The sequence below is a fragment of the Glycine soja genome, chromosome 18 (assembly GCF_004193775.1).
Source record: "Glycine soja cultivar W05 chromosome 18, ASM419377v2, whole genome shotgun sequence".
Classification (NCBI taxonomy): Eukaryota; Viridiplantae; Streptophyta; class Magnoliopsida; order Fabales; family Fabaceae; genus Glycine; species Glycine soja.
Window position 1 is genome coordinate 3,983,657 of NC_041019.1, and position 23,046 is coordinate 4,006,702.

The 23,046-nt window shown below is 29.7% G+C and overlaps 2 protein-coding genes across 2 annotated transcripts; one reads left to right on the forward strand and one right to left on the reverse strand.

Moving 5' to 3' along the window:
- Positions 1 to 5,232: 5,232 nt before the first annotated feature.
- On the reverse strand, positions 5,233 to 6,907 carry LOC114394484 (uncharacterized protein DDB_G0271670-like). Its single transcript, XM_028356068.1, has 2 exons — positions 6,293 to 6,907; positions 5,233 to 5,812 (listed from the first exon to the last, which is right to left on the reverse strand). The coding sequence occupies exons 1-2, from the start codon at positions 6,544 to 6,546 to the stop codon at positions 5,482 to 5,484; spliced, it is 585 nt and encodes a 194-aa protein (XP_028211869.1). The 5' UTR covers positions 6,547 to 6,907; the 3' UTR covers positions 5,233 to 5,481.
- Positions 6,908 to 15,802: 8,895 nt separating this feature from the next.
- Positions 15,803 to 21,468, forward strand: LOC114395471 (CASP-like protein 2A2). Its single transcript, XM_028357259.1, has 3 exons — positions 15,803 to 16,233; positions 16,923 to 17,040; positions 20,787 to 21,468. Exons 1-3 carry the CDS (start codon positions 16,013 to 16,015, stop codon positions 21,057 to 21,059), a joined length of 612 nt encoding a protein of 203 aa, XP_028213060.1. The 5' UTR covers positions 15,803 to 16,012; the 3' UTR covers positions 21,060 to 21,468.
- Positions 21,469 to 23,046: the final 1,578 nt, after the last annotated feature.

Genomic DNA, 23,046 nt, shown 5'->3' on the forward strand with positions numbered 1-23,046 from the left:
GTACGAAGCAAAGTATATATTGAGCATTGCATATATAGTTCACTAAAACTGTAAGACAAAAGAAAGATTTAATTTCAACAATATTCTGCTTGCACAAAAAGAGAAAAAAGACACAAACACAAGCGTAGCAAATCCTTGTAAAGTTGTTTGCACAACAGAAAAAACGAACTGCTATTAGAAAAAGAGAAACGTCACTTGCACAATAATTTGTACAATTGATTAAGATAGAATAAAGAGAAAAAACCTTGAAATGTAATAAATAATAAAAAGAGATAGATTGAAAAAATATGATGTACAAATTATTGTAAGAGTATCACATCTCCAAATGAAATAGGATAAATATCTTATACAATCTTCTAAATTCTTTTTTATTTAATGTCATTTGTTTAACCAACTAAACATTGCTTTTGAGCAAGCCTTTTTAACACTCAATTTTTTTCGTTAAAATTTATATTTAATTATAAATTGTTTGAAAGTTTAGATAATTAGTTTTTAATTAAAACCTTAGACAGTTTACATTTAAATACAATTTTTCTTCAACCATTCTTAAATAGTTGTTTCGGCAAAAAGTTTTTAAAATTTATTCAAACGTCAAGAAATACACATCTATATCTTTCGTCACACATATCTTATCCATGTGTGTGGCCGATTGATTAATGAATCTTACAACTTTTAGAATGGAGAATGAGGATTAGTATTTGTCAATGAGTTTATATATATATATATATATATATATATATATAATATGAATCTAACCGAATTAATTTGTATAATTAGTTAAGGTCCACGCATGATTACCCTGCAAGCCATAGGGCAAAGGACTAATCATGACCAAATTGATTTGTTTTATAGTAATTTTAATATATTGCACTATCAAATTCGGTTTAGCACCAACTCACCATCTCCAAATACAAACAGGTAACCCATGTGCAAGAATTAGGTCACCAAATTATGTATTTTCTTGTCGGATCCCATTCAGTATCCACCACAGACCAAAACGACTAAATAAATAAAAAAAGAAGAGATATTATCTTACATCATCGCTTACTAATTGAACTATCAGCAATCCCAACTTAGCTTTTAAAATTAAAATAATATAAATGAACTAATTAATTAAATTAATCGACCTTCACTTTTTTAAGGGATGTTTTAGATTTGAATCTCAGGAAAATTCTCACTAAATTGGTAAATTAAATACTTTAGTAAAAATTACTTATAATATGATAATCCAAAATAATATATCACTAATAGCCTATACTTTTAATAAGAATCTTAACGAATAATATTCTTAAAATTCTAAAAGAATACAAGTTCATTTTTTAATAAAAAGATTATTTATTATACTAATTTTTTTAAAAAATAGTATTTATTTTTAAAATTATATTTATAATTTTTGTAAATAAGTCATTTGAATTTTAAAAAAATTCACATAATACGTGTGTTTTAATCTTGACTATTTGTGATACTATTTAAGTTATGTTTGACCAGTCAATTCAACAAGTTTTAATTTTTTTTATTAACTTGAAAAGTTTATTTCATTATTTGGTGGACAAATATTTTTTTAATAATTTCTAGAGTTTTAACGGGAGCATGCGATGACTCGACACATGCAGTACATTTCTTCATTTTCATGCTTTGCAACCGAATCCATATGTGTTTGCTTTTGATGGTAGTAATCAGGGCATGGAATTGCCTTCCAAAAACTAGATTCCAGAATTTTGGGTAAACAAACTTGAAAGGTAGCAAAAAGAAAGAGTGGAAATAGTAATTGCCAAAAAGATATCATTCATTGCATGGCCCAAACGACCGCCCCCCTCCCCCCCCTCAGTTTTGGGCTAAGAAGAATGAGATTATAAGGCATGTTGCTTGTGCTGTCAGCATTAAAACAAAATTCGAAAATAGCCTTAAGTGTTTTTTGCTTCTACAGATTGGTTATATGGAATTACGTAATCCATAAGCATTTTTTTTATTTTTTTCAAAAATATGTTTTACAAATTAATTCAAAATTAATGACCCAAGCAGGAGTTAAACTTCTGATTTTCGCGTTATTAGCATAATATTCTAACCAACTAAGCTAATAGATCAATTATGTTATAAAATAAATAATGTTGTTATATATGACACCAAAATTTATAATGTATATTTAATGTGCATGTAAATTTAAATAATACATTTTGTGATAATTAATTTTGATATAACTCATACAGATTAACTAATTCGTATGAGTATCTGTATAATTCATACAGATTAACTAATCCGTATGAGTCATATGGATTACGTAATCCGTAGAAGCAAAAAATACTTAAGGGCATTTTTGAAATTTTGTTTTAATGTTGGGTGCACAAGCAATATGTTTGGTGCTCCTAGCAACACCCATATATAATTGATAGACACTCGAGGAGAACCTTAACAAATTAACAACTGAATACCATAATAAGAACTCCTCTTGTTGTTATTCATCTTCTTGTTCCCTCCACCAACACCTTAATAAAAAATATGAGTTAATTTTGATAATAAAATATATTAAAATATCTTTAAAAATATTTATTTAACAGTTATTTTTGGCTTAAATGATAAGAATTGATATTTTTATTATTTATGGCTTGCAGATATGAAAAATGATAGATTAAAAGAAAGAAAGATTGAGAAAATATCAAAAAGGGAGATTTCTAGTATCAGGCTCAGGTCCACTACAACAACTATAAAAATGGAGTCAAGCCAAACATAAAAGACCACCACGACACCACCCACAACAACCCTCAGAGACTTGTAGCTCTACAATGAATACATTCTTATCTCTAGTAGGGGAAATCATTTTCTCCATTTCTTTCTTTCACCCTTCTCATTCCATCAGTTCTTATACCTCATTCAGTTTAAAGCTCTCAATGGCCATGAGTGACTAAGGCCCTAACTAAACCCCTAGTTAGGGCCTGACATACCTAAAAGTCAAGCGATGTATGATATAAGAATGTTATTCATTGTAACTTCTAATAGAACGAAAAGAAAAGATTTCATAAGAAAGTTATTGTTAGACATAGAATGATAAATTTTATGTCCATACATTTTTGCAAACATCTAGAATTCACACTTCATGCTTATTGAATCTTTTCAAAGTCATTTAGAAGATAGATAAATAAAATAGGCTTGTCATCCCGAAGAATCATGGGCAAGTAAATGAATAAATATGAATAGGATAAATTCACTTGAATTGATAAAAAAAAAATCATAAAATCATACATCCTAGTCAGATAAGATAAGACAGACTAGTTTCCAACATTATCGCATAACTTATCTTTTATTCATCTTATCTTTTATTTTTTTATCTTTATTATCTTTTTCATCTTTTACTTTTCTTATCTTATTTTTTTCTTCTATATTTTTTATCTTTATCATTTTTTAATTTAAATATTTTCTTCTCTATGTTTTATCTCTTATCTTTTCTTTTAAATATTTATCTTATCTTCTAACTTTCTGCATCTTTTATTTAAATTTTTTTCTCTTTCTTGCTTGTAAATTGTGTTTGTATTAATCTAAGTACAAATAAAGTCCGTGTAGATTCAACACTCGAATTTTTGAGTATTTTACTACTTATGACAATTTGGTGTACTTGCTAACGAGTTAGTACATAAGCAATATGTCTAGTGTACCTAACAACACTCATATATAATTGATAGATACTGAAGGAGAACTTTAACAAATTAACAATTGAATACCATAATAAGAACTCCTCATGCTGTTATCCATCTTCTTGTTCCCTCCACCAACACCTTAATCTATTTCCTGAACTTGGTTAGCATCTATAATTATTATAAAGAAAACAATTTTATTTGATATAATCTTTCTTCTGAATATTTTTACTCTCAATTATTATAAATCATATAGTATTTTGTTTTAGCATTCAACAAACAGTTACATGGTACGGAGTGTCTTTCTTGCCCTAACAATAATAAAAGCACTAAAATTTTGTTTAAGGTTCAGACATGACGGAATAACCTAATAGCTTGGTATGCCTTGGCGGCCCTTACTCTATCCCCCTCCAAAAAAATTTAATACACATATTGAATGTTTTGTAAGAAATTTTATGTATATTTGTTATATGAAATTGACCCTGCAAACAAGTCTGGGTTCGTCCCTATTAGGACTAAAAGGAAAAAAAATCTAGAAATAAAAAATATATTAAACCAAAAGAATTATAACTTTTCAAAGAATTAATACTAGCTAGGTTTTAAAAATTTGAAATATGAATCAAACTCGTTCCAAAATAAATGAAGTTTAATTTATAAAATTATAATCCATCACTGTTAACTTTATATTAGGTAGGATTAATAAAATGGGATGAACCATAAACATTGATAATTAGGGGAGAAAATATGTCAAATCACCTGTTAAAAGTTTAAGGCCTGGTCTATTTTTTGAATAGAAAAGAAAAACTCAATGTACGTTTTAATGCCAATTGAGAGAGCTCAAAAGCATTTTTATTTCTAAATATCAAATGCTCCCTTCTTTAGTTTGGTCTTGAAATTTGGGAATGTGCAATTAAGGGTCTATTTGTTTAAAATTAAAAAATTACTTTTGATAAAAGTGCTTTTTAAAAAGTAAAAAAATAGTTTAAATAAATATACCCAAAAAAGTAAACAGAAATGTTTATTTTATTTAAAAAAAAATTTTAATAAATAAATTTAAAAAAATGAAACCTAAATTTCCATAAATACATTTCAATACTTCATCTAAATATAAACTAAGTTAGGCCGTAAGATTTTAGAAAAATCTATTAAAAAATTTAGAGACTAATGTATTTATAAATAATATTATTTTAATACAAAATATTATTTTTTAATATATAATATTATAGCGTTACTTTAACAGCTGAATTGTTAAACTTCTTATTTAAACTAATTATAATATCTATAAAATAATATATTTTATAGTTTTAACCATGTTAATGTGATAAATCTGCTATTCTATGAATTTATTGGTCTGATTATTAATTCGTTAGTTCATAAATTTGTTAATTTTTCTCAAAAACAGACCTATTAACTGATACTTTATTTGTCTGTTAAAAACGAACCTAATAACTTATTTAAAATCTTGATAAAAATTAGCTCTTTACACAGATTAAGAAATCAAACATTAGTTAAGTCAGGTAAGTCAGATTTAGACAGTAAAGTTATAAAGTAAGTCACACTAAATTTAGCCTGTTACCATTAAGCAATGATATTCTGGGTGAAGAAGTTGTCAGAAAAATAAAATCAATTTGCATTAAAATATTGGATCAAAATTGCACATGTGAATTGCACTTCCATTTAAAAAAGAAAGAAAAAATCAGATTAGGTGTAACCCAAATACTCTTTTCCCCCCAATCTCCAACACTCAGAGTGTTCCTCGAATGAAACTACTTAATCTACATCATCACATGATACCCCCAAAAAAGTAAAAAACAAAAACTTAGTTCAACAAAAAAGAAACATGACACAATCCCTTTCAAGCAAACAACACAGTTTGATTAGGGATGGTGTTGGTGCTGGTAGATCTATGAGGAGGAATTGGTGGCCTACTACCCATGAAATTAGTAGTAGCACTGCCCCTTCTAAAAGAAGAACATGAACCTCTTGAACTTGTTGAATGCACCATTCCCCTCTTAGAAACAGCCCTTGTTGAATGGCTCTCTGCCAACCCTCCTGCATAGCTCTTGCAAGACTTCAACCTCTTGTTGTAAGGGTTCTCTGGCTTTGCAAGGTCCTCCAAGCTCCTCACATTTGTCAGTGAAGTGAAAGATTGTGACTTTCCCTGGTAGAATTTTGATAGCCCCCTCCTACACCATTTCCACAAGACACAAACTTTAGCAAATTCATAAACAAACAAAAACACCCATTTTTTTTTATAAAAAAAAGTGACTTATGGTTGTAACTTTGGACTATTTTTTTTTTATATGCATATGAATATATGATTACAAGAAACGTGTTCATAAGTTGCTAATTTTTTCCAAGATCCGAAAACACCTAAAGTTAAGTTGTCTAATGACTCAAAGTTACAAGATTTACTTGGTGGTCGAAGAAATAAAGAGAAAGAAGGAGAAAGAAAGAGGTCATGGGTTCGCCGAAAAAAAAGAGTTGTTTTATTACTCATTTGAGAATTTGAACATTTAAACAGTAATTTAAGAAACTCGAGCAATTATTATTCAAACCAACTACATATTGGTAAGTATGGACTAATTTGAGAGTTTATGGAAAAACAAAGAAAAGGAAGAAATTAAAGAAGAAACAAACTTGGTGAGAGAAATTGAGAAACTTACTTGATGGGAAGTTGTTGAAAGAGAGAAGTCATGTCACCCAATGGATCAGCTACAACTACAAGTTGATCATCAGCTGCTGATGATGAAGAAGAGGAGGCAGAGGATGTTACTTCTTCAAAAGAATCAGATTCCAATGATGACCCACTTGAAATTCCAGAAACAGAAGATGATGTTGAAGAAGAAGAAGAAGAAAAAGAACCAACAAGATCATCGTATTGATCATGAACCGGTCCTTTCTTTGGTTCTAGCTCCATAATCTCCAATGTTGTGTTCTTTAGATACCCTTTTGTGTATTTGATGAACCACCACACGCAAACAATTTATATTTGACTTAGCACTTTATGACTGCTACGAGCACATACATTCATACATACCCTTTTTTCTATTTTTTGTGAGAGCTATAAATGGAATGGAAGGTTTGAAAAACCTTAGAGATGATTTATACGGAAAGTGCTAAGGTGGCGGATAAGATTAAAGGATCTTTTCCACTTTTATCCAATTGTTTAATATTGTTAATATTTATTCCTCTTTGGAAAGAAATAGTAAGATTCGGCTTTATCCAAATATGATTCTTTTGTCTCCCCTATACACCCACCCTATCATGTATCATCCTTCTTCTACATAGCCAAATGTGGCAGTGGCATTACCTTTATGTCTATTTTCCATTCTAAACGAAACACGTCTCTTTTAGCGCGTTGCTTGACTTGTTCATATTCTATTTAGTCCACAAAATTGTCTTCACATTTTTATTTAAATTAAAATATGCCGTTGAATATTTACGTCAAAATTCAAAGGAGTCAAAGAAAGCTATTGGCGAGATGATAATATGACGAAAATATAAATTTTCACGTATTTTAATAATTTATATTTTTTGGAGATGATTTTCTTTTTAACTTTCTGCTGTGCTTATATATTGACAGTTAATTTTAAATCATTACTATTGATATTAGAATTTTAGAAAATAAAATGAAAGTTTTGGATGAAAATTCAATGGCAATAATGAGTCTTTATAATAGATATGTAAAATACTATTAATTACACGAGTTAGAATATTAATTGTTCCGATTGACTATATAAATCTCAGTATTACTTTTCTTATTTTGATAATTTTCTATTTGAGTTCTATATATTTTCTCTTTTGTCTTGGGTTCAACCATGTTCCATGAAAGTTTGAAAATTTTAAAATCTTAGAATTAACTGCAAATTTTTATTAGTAGAAAGTAATAAAAGAAAAAATATGTTTAAAATCTTTACTTTATAGATATAAACCATGGATTTATCGATAACAAAGCATATTAAAGTTACCAAAATAGTAGTAATAATCTCTAAGTAATTTTTAACACATAAAATAGGAAATTGGATATCAAATCCTTGAAAACCATAAAGAAAATAGAATAATTTATGGGAGGGAGGGTGAGAGGAACGTGTGGAGGAGCGCGTGGAGAGTGACGTTGGGAAGGGGTTTGGATAAGGTCGAAGGTGTTGACATGGCAAGGTTGACTCAAATCAACGGAACGGAATGCGCGGCGCCCACTGAGTTGAATGAAATTCGAAATTTGAAATGTGATTGGTAGTATCCATCTTTTGAGGGCAACATGGCCCAACTTCATCCCTTTCTGTCTCCCCTTTTTCTTCTTGTTAGCAACTTGTGTGCATTCCCACGTTATTAAGGATAATGGTATATTTGGCTGTGAAGAGAGAAAAGGAAAAAATGGAACACAACAACAAGAAGAGAAATAGAGTGAAAATTATAATTATTTGATTAGCTGAAATCAAATAGAATAAAAAAATATTTAAATTAAAGTGAACGGTAAAAAAAATTTAATAATTTATAAAAATACTATTTTATCCTTACAACTGAAAAGCACACATGATCAAGAGGATGGCTAAAAAGAAAACAAAGTAAATAGTACTTATTTTTTCTCAAATCTCAATCACTTGAGAATAAATATTTTTTTAGTAAGACCCATATTTTTTTTCTTCCAAAAATTTATTTTTCTTCTTTTGTATCAAACCACACCTCAATCCACTCTTTCCTTCTCTTCCCTCCTCCACCTCTTTCTCTTCTTCATGCCAAACCATTCCTAATGACTATTTTTGATAGAGTTTTATTGTAACACTTCAATCAAATCATGTTAAAATGAAAGAAATTCAGAGATTGTATAAGTATAAAAATGTATAATTGAGAACGGCTTAAAAGAATTTATTGGTAATATCTATAACAACAGGATGTATCTACTTTTTTTGATAGTTTGTCACTTAAGAAATTCATAATTAAACATGTTTGACTTGAAATAGTTATGAGATGAGTGAGGACAAAATATGTTAAAAAATCTTGTGTTGATTTATGGGATTAATCATATTTACGAGGTCTTGAGAAGGATTACCTACGCAGAGTATCTAGAAGTCGACAATAAAAATATTACACTTACTAATAAGTGTCTTTAGAGTATTGATTAAGAAACTAAAATAAAAAAAATTATGATGTAAATTATAAGAAAGCGTCAAAAAATCATCAACAACACAATTTTTTATATTCTAATAAAAATATTTTTATTTTAAATTTCTCAACCAATATCCTTAAAACACTAATTATTATTTATCTTTTTCATAAGCCACAAATCCATGATAATATTATCAATCAACTCGCCATTTTCAATAAAATTTTATCATCAATTTTAATAGAATTTCTTTTTATTAATTAATTAGCTAATATTTTAAAACATACCTTATTGCATATTTTACATCATTAAATGTTGCGTTATCTTAGAAAAAAATCCGCTAAAGGATACATATATATCTTCTCCCAAACTTCATGTTTCCCCCTAAGTGTTATCCTCATTTAGAGATAATTTGATTGGAGGTCTTGTGAGACATATCTTAGTTAATAGAATTCAAATTGTAATTATTTATGTTAAGAAGAACCACTTTTATATGTGTATTTTGTTTAACATGAACACATATTTTCATGCATATTTTATAAAAAGTAAAAATTCATAACTTTAGATTCACCATTTATTTGAGAGTCTTCCCGCGATAAATCAAACACACACTATAAAATTAAACTATCATTAGTTCTTGAGGTTTATATAATATATTTAATTCAAAAATTAATGTGGGTCTCACATCTTTACCTATCTATTTTAATTCAAATATTTCCCTTTCTTTCTCTTTTATTGTATTCTACACAACTAAACTTATCTTAAAGTAAGTAATGTACTTCAGAAAATAAAATATACTTAGATTGATTGAAAAAAGTGTTAGATGAATATACATAATTAAGTGATTTTGAGAGTGATTTCATACACTCTTTTATCAAACAGTCTAATTATTAAGTAAAATACGTAAGTTATTCTAAACTACATGATATTTGTCTTTGTTTTCTTCATATTAAAAAATACATTTACATGTTAAATTAAATTTACAGTAAACTTCTATTTTATCTTTAAAATGACTTATCTTCTTGTTTGATTAGAAAAATTACTTATCTTTTTATCCTTTTTTTCACTTTAGTCATATATATATATATATATATGCAAATAACAATATGCAATATCTTACATTAATTTTATTTATTTTTATAATTACATTTTGGGTAATTAATTTAATCTAAAAAATGTGATTTTTTTAAACTTGTAGAACAATGTAATAGTATTTTATTAATATTATATATATAATAGTTTAAAAATCAATTGCCCAAAATATCAAAATACGATATTTTGGTTATAATAAATTAAATTCTATTAACTTGAGGTTTATTTAAATGACATCAATCTCCAAATCTATTTGAATATTAGACTCCACTTCATTTCTATTAACTTAATTAATAATATAATTTTTAGAGTGATTCTCTTACCTTGAGTTTTGTCTATATGACATAAGAATCAAACTTCCCCCAATATTACACTCGCCCATTTGAAGTAGCTTATTAAGACATATTTTAATAATTATCAATAAAATGTGAGTAAATAGTATGTGTGTGAATTAACTATATAAAAAAATGATATTGTTATCCAATTATAAATTATCATATGATAAATTATTAACTAATTATATTAAAAGTCATATCAATAATAATTTTTTATAAATTGATAATATGATTTTTTTTATAGACGAGTTATAAAAATTAAACTCAAAATATTTAGAAATTTTTCATTATATGCTCACTATGTCTAAATTAAATGCTAATATAAACAATGCCTAGTCTTAATATATAACAATAGTTACTAAACTATTTTAAGAGAAAAAAACATATTAGTTACTCATGATTTAAGAAATTTTGATTAAGGAAGAACTTTCAGCCTAATAATGTCCATCTTAAAGATGTTTCCTTCTTTTTGGAAATTTTAAAGGGCATTCTTTTAGAATATTTGAAGTATAAAAATTTTATTTATTTATTTATATAGGATCATGAACATGACTTGTCAAAAAAATAAAGAAATATAACTCATAAAATGTAAAAGAAAATTAAAATATCAGAGATAGAGGTGGATTAAGAAGTCAATTCATTATATATCATGTATGGATGAAAAAAAAAAGGTACGCTAAAATTCAAGAGGTTAACGACATATATCTGGTTTACTTTCTAGTTTTTGGTATTATCTGATCTCTAAAACATTTTATGCTGCCCACTAATTATTTTTCACCTAAAATTTATAAAACTTTGAAAATTATTTTTAAAACAAGTGTTTTAATAAGAGTAAAAAAATAAAAAAAAAACAACTAAACATGTTTTCTCATTTTCTTTTGTAATTTTTTTTATTTGAGGGGTTCCGATACAGAGAAATACAAAACAGGACTTGCTATAGTTTATTCAGATCATATGCTATCATATTTGATGAGCTTCTGCAGTTTCTTATTTGAGGGGCTTCGATGAATTTTTCGTGGCTCAATTAGCAATACACAGATCTTGTAAGGGAGAACCTGAACTTTAATCTCATATAAATACATAATAAGAGAGGATGGGGAATTTTAAGTATAGTTAACCTAAACATCAGATCGACTCATATAGTTTTTAATATTTGGAGCTCATATCCCCGTGTATTATTAGAATTCTCATATTCAAGATATTATCTATATCTGTTTAGGTGTTTGGTCGATTATAATCATTTTATTTTTAATAATACTGTCTAGGTGGATTAAGAGAAAAAATATATATATATAAATGATTCATAATCTCCATTCCTAATCGATATGAAATTTTGTGGTTAAGTAAAATTAAAAAATTAGTGATCATATTCATGAGATTTTTAAGAGATGAATGACACCCAAACACCTGGAAGAATATCAAATATATTTTTTCATATTCTAATTATGGTAGATCTATGGTAGAATTTGAAATTTATATCTCCAAAGTGAAGCTTAATTACTTACATAGAGTAGATTTTTGATACCACAACAATTAATTATTCCTTGAGAAGCGCATCATTGTATTCTTCCCAAAGAAAACTCTTTAGTTCCTCCAAGAAAAGCGATAGTCCCAATTAGTATGGGTAGCTGTACCTTTTTCAGAATGGGTGACATACCTAAATTGCGGAAGAAAATTAATTAATGAATGTCGTGGTTGAACATCTCACAGTGATCCAAGGCATGATCGATGTACGTAGAACAAATGAGAATTAACCATTCATGCCATTCCACTATGTCTCTAGGGATTGATTTTCGTCCACATGACCAATACGTACCGATCCACGTACGCAACAGATCGCGAGTCTATATGATAAGGAAATGACAAATGAAAACATTAATGTTTAGGGGTTGAGGTGTGAGCATGGTGGACACAGACATGGATGCAGCAGAAAGAATGCATGTTTTTTCTTTCTTTTTTTATACATTAATTGTGCGTGTTACATGGACTAATTGATTACGATTAATTTGTCACTTCCATAGAAATACGACGTGACCCAAAACCAATTTTTATAGTTGAATAAAGTATTCCATGATTCATAGTTAAAACTTTAGGATTGTCTTGAATTATTATTTTAATTTCTTCCCAAAATACTATAGAGAGAAGAAATGTATGGAACGTTCACCTCAATTTTGGAACTCTAATTTTTGGTAGATTGGTGTATAGACGAGAATCGAGAAATTTAGAGTGGAAATATAACTAAAGTTCATGACGGGTGAAAAAAATTTGATTAAGAAAAGGGATATCACTAAAAGGTGGCAAATCCGGTTACCTATAAATTTTAGTGATAAATAAAGTTAATAAATACTTTATATTAATAAAATGATAAAAAAAATATAAGTAATGGGATGACAAATGAAAAAAGTAAATAAGAAAAAAAAGATAAAAATTAAAAAAATATGTATGTTTAATTTATAATTACTAAGTATATATTAAATAAGAAGAAGAAGTGAAAGAAATAATGTTTATCAAATTTAATTAATAAACATAATTTGAAAAAAAAATTAGGGAGAAAGAATGATATTCCAGCTGGATAAGACAATCATCTAATTATAAAATATTAAAATATATTTTTCGTCTTATAAATAATTCAAAATTTGATTCTATAATTTTTTATCTATTTTTTCTCGTAAAATTTAAATATGCTACTTTTTTTTTGTTAGGTTTGGATATGTACGAAACTATTACTTATCGTATAATTGTGTGCCTAAGTCCATCCATTAACCAATGAGATGACAACATGTGTTCAAAATCTAACTTGTCCCTCTTTCTTGAATCCATGAATGAACAATCATCACCCATTTTTGACCCAAATTCGCCATTGGCATCCACTTCTGACCTAGATCTGTCACCCATGAATGCCAACAGTTGTTGTGTGAGGTTGCAAAGGATGGTGCTCCACACGAGGCTACGAGGTGGGTTGGGTTTTGAGTATTTGTTGATGGTGTTGTTGAGGGAGTTTTTGAGCGAAGCAATGGCCTCAAAGATTTGGTGTTTTGGGAGGGAAGTTGTGCACAAATTTGGTAGTGTCAGGATCGACAGTGTGAGGTGATGACACAAAGGAGTTGGTGCTGGTTGGTGCAACACAAATTTGGTGTCCTTGGCAAATGCGCATGATGATGGTGCCGATTGATGTGTGTGTGCAGAGTGGTGGAGGTGGTGATGGTTGTGGCACGGAGGAGATTGGGGTAGGGTGGTTGTTTGCACGCACGGTGATTGTAGATATGATTGTTTTTTTTTGTTTACTCGAATGATTGAATCATATTTGGTTGAATGGGTATGTGTGGTTGGTTGCCATGGTAAAGGTATCATCATTAGAATTGTCACAAAAGGTAGTCGAAGTGTGTGCTCTGGAATTATTTTTTTTTTACATCAATCATAAATATAACTAATGAAGAATAACATTTTCTACATCAGTTACATACATGAATAACCAATGTAAAAAAGTTAAAAAAAACTAACTTTTCACCCTAAGACTAAAAAATAACATTTAAATTTTACAAGGATAAAAAATAAACAAAAATTTTACAAGGACCAATTTCAAATATTTTAATATTTATAAAAAAATTTAGCCTTAAAAAAACCTCACTCATTTGAATCAAGACTAATTCCTATTACTTTTCATGCAGGACAAAGAACATATATTTATTTCATATTGAATTTTTTGTTTTTTTTCTTTGTCTTAAAAATATTCATGAAACATTCTCTTCAATATTCCTCAATGAGTTTAATTTAATTTGTTTGGCTTCCCAAGCTGGGTCATCTTGTCATTCTTGTGGATTCTCCTCCTTCGCTGAGGTCTCTTGTGCTTGCTGATCAGCCAAAGTTTGTTTTATATTGTGTTCTGCATATTCAACACGAGATTCATTGTTTTGACCCGTTTAAAATGTTTTCATGACTCACAATGTTTTTATTCTTTTTAATGATTTATTAATTGTTTTTTCTTCTCAATCTCTCTATATATTTGTCCTTATGTGCATTTGATTTGTTGTTCAAAGTTCAAACAATATTATGAAGAACGAGTTTTCGTCACCAGTTTAGCTAATAGCTATATATTTTCCAAAACAAAATCGGAGATGCCTATCGTGTGTATTTATGGGTTGTACAACCCCACGATAAGAATTTGAAAATAAAAAATATATTTATCATTTTCTCTATTTTTTCGAATTTTTTTATTTATCATTTTAAAATTCTAAGATGGCATTAATTAATAGTTTGGGAATTATAAATATATTTCTTTTAAATTTCATTTTTTACAGTACAATTATTATTACATGAATTATTCACAAAAAAATAATTATTACATTAAGATGTCCTTATTTAATACCATGATCTTTGATACTTGAACTATTAATAGTAGGAATTAAATAAGGATATATTTTAAAAAAATACATTAATTAGATTTTGAAATTCTAAAATATTAAATGTTTTGAGAAAAAATAGAAAACTAAAACATCAAAAAATATGAAAAGAAAATAGTATAAGTAAATTGAATAATTGACTATCATCATCCACAATTATTTGAAATTGGAACTTAGATCAAATTATGACTTTTTATTTTAGAATTCAAGTATTTTTGACCAAAAATTAAAAAAAAATTAATGCTTTAATGTGTAAGATTCATCTAAGAGATTGATCCCTTTTAACAAATGTATGTTTTATCATATACACAAACTTTAGAATCAATCTCCTAAAGTTACATACCTCTTTCCTCTTATTTATATAGGACTAAATTATCCTAAACTTTTATCTTTTTCTAAAACTAATCATGTCATTAATGTCTTTTTCTTTTTTTATGAACTCTTCTTTCTCTTATAATTAACTGTTTACCAATGTAATTAATTAAGAATATTTTAGTCTAAAAATAATTAATGCAAGAGACAATATATATTGAGTCTTATAAAAATAAATAATTTTTTTAATTTGAATCTTATAAAGAGGAATAGAAAGAATATTTCCTTTTAAAAAAATTTAAAATATTTAATGACAAAATTATTTAATCACGCTACATCACCTTGATTCACATTAGGACGTTTAATTGATAACAAATCAAAATGACTACTCAATTTGTTTTCTTACCGAGAAAGACCGTTTGATTAATTAGTTATTGGAGAATGATAATTAGTGCCCTAAGAACACTTTTTAAGAAACTTAAAAGGTAGAATTTTTTTATTAAAAGATGAAAAATTGTATTATTCATAATTTTTTATATTTTCCTATAATTTTTTTCACTAAATATTTTTTTCTTTTAATTTCTTAACCAATACTCTAAAAATATTGGTTTGCAGTGCCATTAGATATTGGTAGCATAATACTACCACAAGTACATTTCCATTTATTATCTGTTTTATAAGAAATCTACTTCAACTTGTCCCTTAAGTGGCATCATGTGAAAAAAAACAAAAGTACTGTTACATTTCTCCTATTTATTGTGCTCCGTTGTCCTCAAACTGTCGTAAAGAGGTGGTAATTAACGGGTTGATGAATCCAAAAGAGAGAGAGGTAAAACCGTAAAAGACTTATCAATAGCTTGGGAATATGTGGCCTGCCATAATGGCATTGAATGCAGTTTCAGTATCACCATACCTGCCTCTCTCCCACTCTTTTCTTTAATGCCCCATATGCCAACCCTAAAAACTTTAGTAATGGTTGGTATGGTGTATGGATATTGGATCAAAGGTTAAAAACTAACTAGTGCTAGCTATATAGCTACTCCATACTCTCATAAAAAACCTAGAAAGAAATTACTAACATAAAAAGAAAGAGGTTGTAGGGTATTGACAACACACAAAAACTACAAAGTTAAAGGGGTGATGGAGAAAGGAAGTGTGGTTGAAGCTGCAGCACCAAGATCTCCCATGCAGATGAAGATGGGGGATGAATTAGAAGGCAACACCAGTGCCCTACGCACTGCTGAGACGTTTCTGCGTTTAGTTCCTGTTGGTCTATGTGTTTCAGCACTTGTTCTCATGCTTAAGAACTCTCAGCAGAATGAATATGGATCTGTTGATTACAGCGATCTTGGAGCTTTCAGGTATGTTGATGTGTGTGTATATCAAGTAGAGAAATTTTTAGAAACTTTTTAACACCAGGAGAAACGATAATAAGATTAATTCACTGGTTGGAAAAGAATAAAAGAAGAAGGCAAGAGGGGAGAGATTGCATGTTTAAATCCTTCAATTAATATTTCTAACAAAAACTAATAATTATCTATTAAAAGAAAAGCATAATAAAAGAAGAGAGAAGAGAAAAATATAAGATAAAATTGGTGATGTGATATTTGTAAAAGTTAAAATGTTGTAGAAATTTTAAGTAGAAATAAAATCAATCTGAAACATTTTTGGTCTCTAATATTCTCTGCCAATTGCTGTCACTAAATGTTGCATCCATGAAGTATATTAATTAGACACTGAAACATTTTTGGTCTCTATGCTGTACCTGCCTCTTTTGATCACTAATTAATGTTATTACATCATAATCATGGAATATGGAGTATTAGTTTTCTTTATTTACAAATCACAATATCATACATATGCTATTGTTAATATTGTAAACTTATAATGCTGATAAAAATAAATGGATGTTAGAAACACCCATGCATTATTGGTTTTTGAGCAGGGATTGTGCAAGATGAATCTTAGTTTGGTTAAACTTTAGACTAAAATATCGAAACTTCTAAAATGAAATAACCTAAAAACCGTAGGTTTATTTTGGATGTTGCAGGTATTTGGTGCATGCCAATGGCATTTGTGCAGGCTACTCTCTATTTTCAGCGGTGATCGCTGCTATGCCACGCCCTTCCACTATGACTCGTGCTTGGACTTTCTTTTTGCTTGATCAGGTCATCTCACTAATTCTTAATTAAGTTGTTCATTTTCTTGCTGCAATTTCATTTTCAGACTTAAAAAAATTAACAAAATAAAAGGTATAAAATTTTCATAGCCAGTTAATTATTAGTATTTCTTATCAGAAGATAAACCGAATTTTATTAATGTAAAGAGTACCAGCTAGCAGTGCTCGATGAACTGCAATAGCATTTTCCTCGCAGTACTAATTTTATATGGTTAAATTAATTAAAACCCAGAAGTGTTAAAGAAAAAGTATGGTCATGTATTGATGCTCTTTTATCAATATGCATGCACCCAATGTTTCATTCATATGTGAGCCCTGCTAATTGTTTGCTGGTTTATTTTTAGTATTATTGTTTTATATTTTTTTCACTTTTGTATTTTTTACATTATATTGGAATAGTTTAATTAATTTATTAAGTGTTTGTTGTTGTAATAAATTCTCATAATTAATAGTGTGATTGAAAGATGATATATAAAAGATAAGATTTAAATTTATGTGTTTTTCGCGTTTTGTAAAACTCCCTTAGTTCCGGAATATAAATGTTTTAGAAAAAAATTGTTCCAAAATATATATGTTTTTAGAAGAAATTTTTTTTTTTCCAAAATATATATGTTCTATAAAATTAATGTTATATTAATTTTTTTTTCTAAAGATACTCTTAATAAATATTTTGTGAGAATAGTGTATGAGAAGAATAAATAAATTATTAATTAGAGAAATAAATATCAACAAATTAATTACATTTCTCTTTCAACCTTAATATTTTCATATTTGTTTTTACGTCTATTTTTTTTTATCACACCTCCTGTTATGTTTATGTTTATTTTTTTGTTTCTCTTTTTCTTCTAAAAGTATATACATCCACTGTGATGTGGAAACATCATTTTAATTGTTTCTTTTTTGACAGCCTAACAGAGTAACTTGAACCTATTGTAGTTATAACCTTTTCATACACTTTGTGTAAATGAGTAGTTGAAATTGATTTCAATACATATTTTGCTTATATTAACAGTTCAATACAAATTAGTAGTTAATTTGGTAAAGGAGTTTGGATGATCGTTATGGTCCTTCACACACTTTGCACATCATAGCTAACTTACTAAACACATTATTATTGCTCCAAAAAAATGATAGTGAAATACAATTACATGGAACTTGCCTCTGCCTCACGAAAATAGCAAAAGATGTGATAGTGGTCCTTCGATCAATGGTGTCGTGAGGATTAGCGCGATGCCCTGTGTGCTATTGTGTCGATCACTTTCAAATTTTGCAAATATTTTTAGCATTGCACTAATTATGTGTTTGGTTTGGTGATAAAAAATTATGGTGAATACGTACAAAATTATGGTAAAATCACTATAAAAACAACTATTTGTTACTTCAAGAAATCATATCTCACCTTGTTACCAAACATGCAATAATGTAAGTGGCACTAATTAAATTTAGTGGCATTTGGAGGTGAGACAAAATGAAAATTCAGCCAGTTTGATGCGGATTATGGATTACAGCAGTTTGCGTAAAAAAAATTAAAAAAAAAACTAGACTTTAAAATGAAAGGTAAACGTTTTACATGTTTTCTTGGGAGCTTTCGACAATTTTTGCGACATAAGACAAGATCAAGGCATGATCAGTTTAAGTTAAAAATAACATTGGAGATGTAAGATTGATTTAGTAGTACCATAAGTTCAATCAAATACTTTTACTGATAAAAAAACTAACAATTAATATTTATGGATCCAAAGATAAAACATCATTTAAATATTTGAGCTCAAAATTTAACAACCAAATCCTACATTTTATCACAAGAGTTTGAGTAGATACTCTGATCTGTGATTTTTTTTACGAAAGTGGTAACTAAAAAATGTTTTTTACGGAATTGGAGTAGTATGAAAACTATTTAAGGTGCATGAGTTATCTTCCTCACGTGGAACTTAAGAGACGTCACCTTGAACGACAATTTCCCTTTTATTTTTGTCTTTTAGCGGAAATCAGCATCCCGAATGTAACAATCTTTATAAATTGTGATACAATTTACACAAATTACTACATATTTAGGATGACCATCTGTTAGGAAGAAGATGCTCTGCCATGGAAATCTGTCATATGGGTAGTTATCATTCTAGTAACGGTTATTGTAGTGGGGGTGTGGTTATTGTAGTGGTTATTACAGCGGTTATTGTAGTGGTTATTATAGCGCTTATTGTAGTGGGAATGTAGACATGCAATTGTGTATAAAAGCTCTAAGAATCAATGAATAAGGCAGAAAGAGAAGAATTTAGAAAATTAGTTTGTAATGAGGTCTTGGTCCTCGAAATCAAGTAGTGTAGTTTTCTTCCCTCCCCTCTGCTCCTAACAATTGGTTCGACCTGCCACTCTTCAATGGCGGACACCGAACTTTCCACCGCCTGTGTGGATCGTCTCGAGGCCGCCATGGCCAAACTCGCTGCAATTCAAACTTCCACTACTGCAGACCAAACTTCCATTACTTCCAAACTTGATGCCATTATTCGGATATTGAATACCATGGTACTTAAACAACCCTCTCCATCTTCTGCCTCTGCGAAGTCACCACCCATGCCGCCTCTGCTTTCCAAGACAACCAACCCAACTTCTTCCTCTACTAAGCCACCACCAACAGTAGAAACCACGTCGCCTCCACCAATAGCAGAAATCACGTTGCCTCCCCTTCCCATGGCAACTTCCCACCTTCCCGTTAACAAGCACCACGCACTCTCCTTCGAATCCCTCCCGGTCGCCAGTCATCGGTCCCACACAAAGTCCTCTAGTCATGACATCCTTCCCTCTGACATCCACTTCTTTCTTTTTGTTGTGTGTGCTGCCACGGTCAGGGACACAAATCTCAACCACCCCTTCCTCCTCCTCATCTTCGTCATTCTCGTCACTGCCAAAGGGCTCTGTCTCCACAATCATCTTCAGGCACTAATTCTTACACCCATTTTCATTTGGGATCCAGGTTCTGTTTTCTACACCCAACACCTTGAGGACAAGGTGTTTTTGATGGGCTAGGGAATGTTAGGAAGAAGATGCTCTGCCATGGAAATCTGTCATAGGGTAGTTATCATTCTAGTAACGGTTATTGTAGTGGGGGTGCGGTTATTGTAGTGGTTATTATAGCGGTTATTGTAGTGGTTATTATAGCGGTTATTGTAATGGTTATTGTTGCGGTTATTGTAGTGGGAATGTAGACATGTAATTGTGTATAAAAGCTCTAAGAATCAATGAATAAGGCAGAAAGAGAAGAATTTAGAAAATTAGTTTGTAAGGAGGTCTTGGTCCTCGAAATCAAGTAGTGTAGTTTTCTTCCCCTTCCCTTTGCTCCTAACACCATCCTAAATGTAACAATCTTTATAAATTGTGGCATTATATACGCAGCGAAAGAGGCACCATCTTATATGAAGTCTCTTGCGCTGTCAACAAACAGTGAAAGAAATTGCATGTAGAATGATGTCTCTTTCACACATGTAACAATTTATGCAGATTGCTACGTTTAGGACGTTGTTGCTCGCAAAAAGACAAAGATAAAAGGAAAGTTGTCATTGAAGATGGTGTATCCTGAACGTGCCAAAAACAATCCATGCACCGTAAATAGCTTTCATACTACTGCAGTTTTGTAAATATTTCTTTTTTAATTACCATTTTTGTAAAAAAGTCCCGATCCATATTGATTATATATATTTGCACTGAAAAAATAGTCCAATATATTTGCGTTGGTAGGTGCTGACATACATAATTCTAGCGGCTGGAGCAGTGTCAACGGAGGTGCTGTACCTGGCTGAGAAAGGAGACGCTGCAACAACGTGGAGCTCAGCTTGTGGCTCTTTTGGTCGATTTTGCCATAAGGTCACAGCATCAGTAGCTATCACATTTGTGGCAGTGTTTTGCTATGTCTTGCTTTCCCTCATTTCCTCATACAAGCTCTTCACCAACTATGATGCACCAGCAAGCAGGCCCACTGCAGCCATTGAGGTTGCTGCTTTCCCTGGCTAGCTAGCTAGCTAGCTGACTCATATATATAAATAACAACTTCATGCTTCATATCTATGTGTTTCCTACAATTAATATATTAATGTAATAGCATACTGTTGTGGACCTTAATTAGGACTTAGGACAGACATGCATTGCCATTGATTAAGTATGAGTTTATAATTTATTAGTTATAATAACTCCTGACCTCCTTCTTTGTATTATAACACTGGTGTTCATGCATGGATCAATTCATGGAAGGCTTTAGCTTTTTCTACTAGTGCTTGTTACTTTATATAAACTTTGCCATCACCTTCCTTTTTCCTTTTATTAGAGACAGGAAATTAGTTGTTACAGTTGGCTATGTAATAGCCCCTTTATTCTCATTGTAAATTCAACTTCTACCACTCTAATATACTTTTACTGTGATCAAGTTGTTAGTCTGATTGATTCTGAATTCATTTCTTGTTTTGTTAAGTAAGATTTCAAATTTGAATCTAATACATGAAAAAATATAATTGGAAGGAAGATCATATTTAAGGTGATTAATTTGATTCTTCAATAAATATGAGATATCATTAAAGTTAATGGGTATTTTATATTAATATCATAATAAAAAAAAAATACATCTTTTAATATCATACTTTTTTTCTCTTTTCTTCTTTGGAATCATGTTTTCTTATCAGAGCAATACCATCTACCTTGAAAATTTTTTATGCTTCTTTCATTTGTTGATTTTCTTTTTTCATTTTCCCAAGAAAAATTATACAGCTCCTCTCTCCTTTTTGATATCGGATTCATTTTTTCTCCCATTCTTCCTTTGTCGCAACATCATGTGGAATTTCTGGATTGATGCTTCCAATCACAATCTTCCATTGATTTTCGTTTTTCTTCCTTCATCGTCAAATTGAAGACTCAATGTGATAGACGGTTTTTTCAAAGTTCTTGGTGCTTCATTTACATTCTGATTCAATGCAGTAGATACATTGATGCTTGAAAGGTGTTTGATGAAATGTGTATGGGATTTGGTTTTGTGTGATGCAAAATCCAATTCGGCGTGATCTTGGGAGGTTCCATAGTTTCAATGTTTCTTGATGTACACTTGGTCTCAGTTGGTTACTTTTATTCTTGGTGGATGAAGATTTTGTTCAAAGGTTCTACATCGTTGGATGGTTCTCTTGTTGGTAGTTATTTCTCATGCACACCAATTGTTCAATGATTTTCTCCTTTGATGATTTCATTGTGATCCAGCCTATTTTGGCTTGATTGTTGCTTCTACCTTATGGTGGTTAAGCATTCTCATTGGATCGTAGCTTATACCTAATGTTTAAGCCTTGAGTTGTAACTTCGGCTAGGTGGTTAAGCTTTGTCGTTTGATGATATGCTCCCAATATTGGGATTCTTGATTTAGGTGGTGCTATGGATTGATGAATCCATTAGCATTTGTCATAATTGTGTGTTTTTTAGATCACATGATTCATTATTTTACATCTTTCAGAGTCAATGTTCTGAAATGTCCATAAGTAATCCTGAATGTACCAAAAAGGGATGTTATTACAGATTACGTAATCCATAACATTAACTCTTTTACACCAAATTATGTTTTCCAAAATACAATTAATTACATTTCAGATTCGGTAATTCGAAAAGATGAATAGATTAAGAAAAGAAATAACGAAGAACTTACTACTGAATTTAGAGACACACAGTTCAATCGGGCAAAAAAAAATTGAGAAGGAGGTCATAGCAAGGGGGAACAAAGGAACAAGAGATTCAGAGAAAAAGAGAAACAAAGGAGGGGGGCATAGCATGAATAGGGAGTAATGTTGGGATTTTTTAAATAATAAATGAAAAAGGGGTGTAGAGAGAGATATGAAGGGTGCAAGAAGAAGTGTCGTTGCTTCAAATGTTGCCTAGTCTATGCACCAATGGGTGTAAAAAGTTTTTATACTATTTTCTCTTGTCTCTAATTATAAGATTATTTTTAAAAATTTATTTATTTATTTTAATA

What these genes read in the sequence shown, in the direction of transcription:
- LOC114394484 (XM_028356068.1), bottom strand. Translation starts at nt 6,546, where the DNA reads ATGGAGCTAGAACCAAAGAAAGGACCGGTTCATGATCAATACGATGAT. An exon ending in TTTCAACAACTTCCCATCAA is followed by an intron (nt 5,813 to 6,292) that starts GTAAGTTTCTCA and finishes GAAATGGTGTAG; the next exon opens with GAGGGGGCTATCAAAATTCT.
- LOC114395471 (XM_028357259.1), top strand. Translation starts at nt 16,013, where the DNA reads ATGGAGAAAGGAAGTGTGGTTGAAGCTGCAGCACCAAGATCTCCCATG. An exon ending in AGCGATCTTGGAGCTTTCAG is followed by an intron (nt 16,234 to 16,922) that starts GTATGTTGATGT and finishes TGGATGTTGCAG; the next exon opens with GTATTTGGTGCATGCCAATG. An exon ending in CTTTCTTTTTGCTTGATCAG is followed by an intron (nt 17,041 to 20,786) that starts GTCATCTCACTA and finishes TTGCGTTGGTAG; the next exon opens with GTGCTGACATACATAATTCT.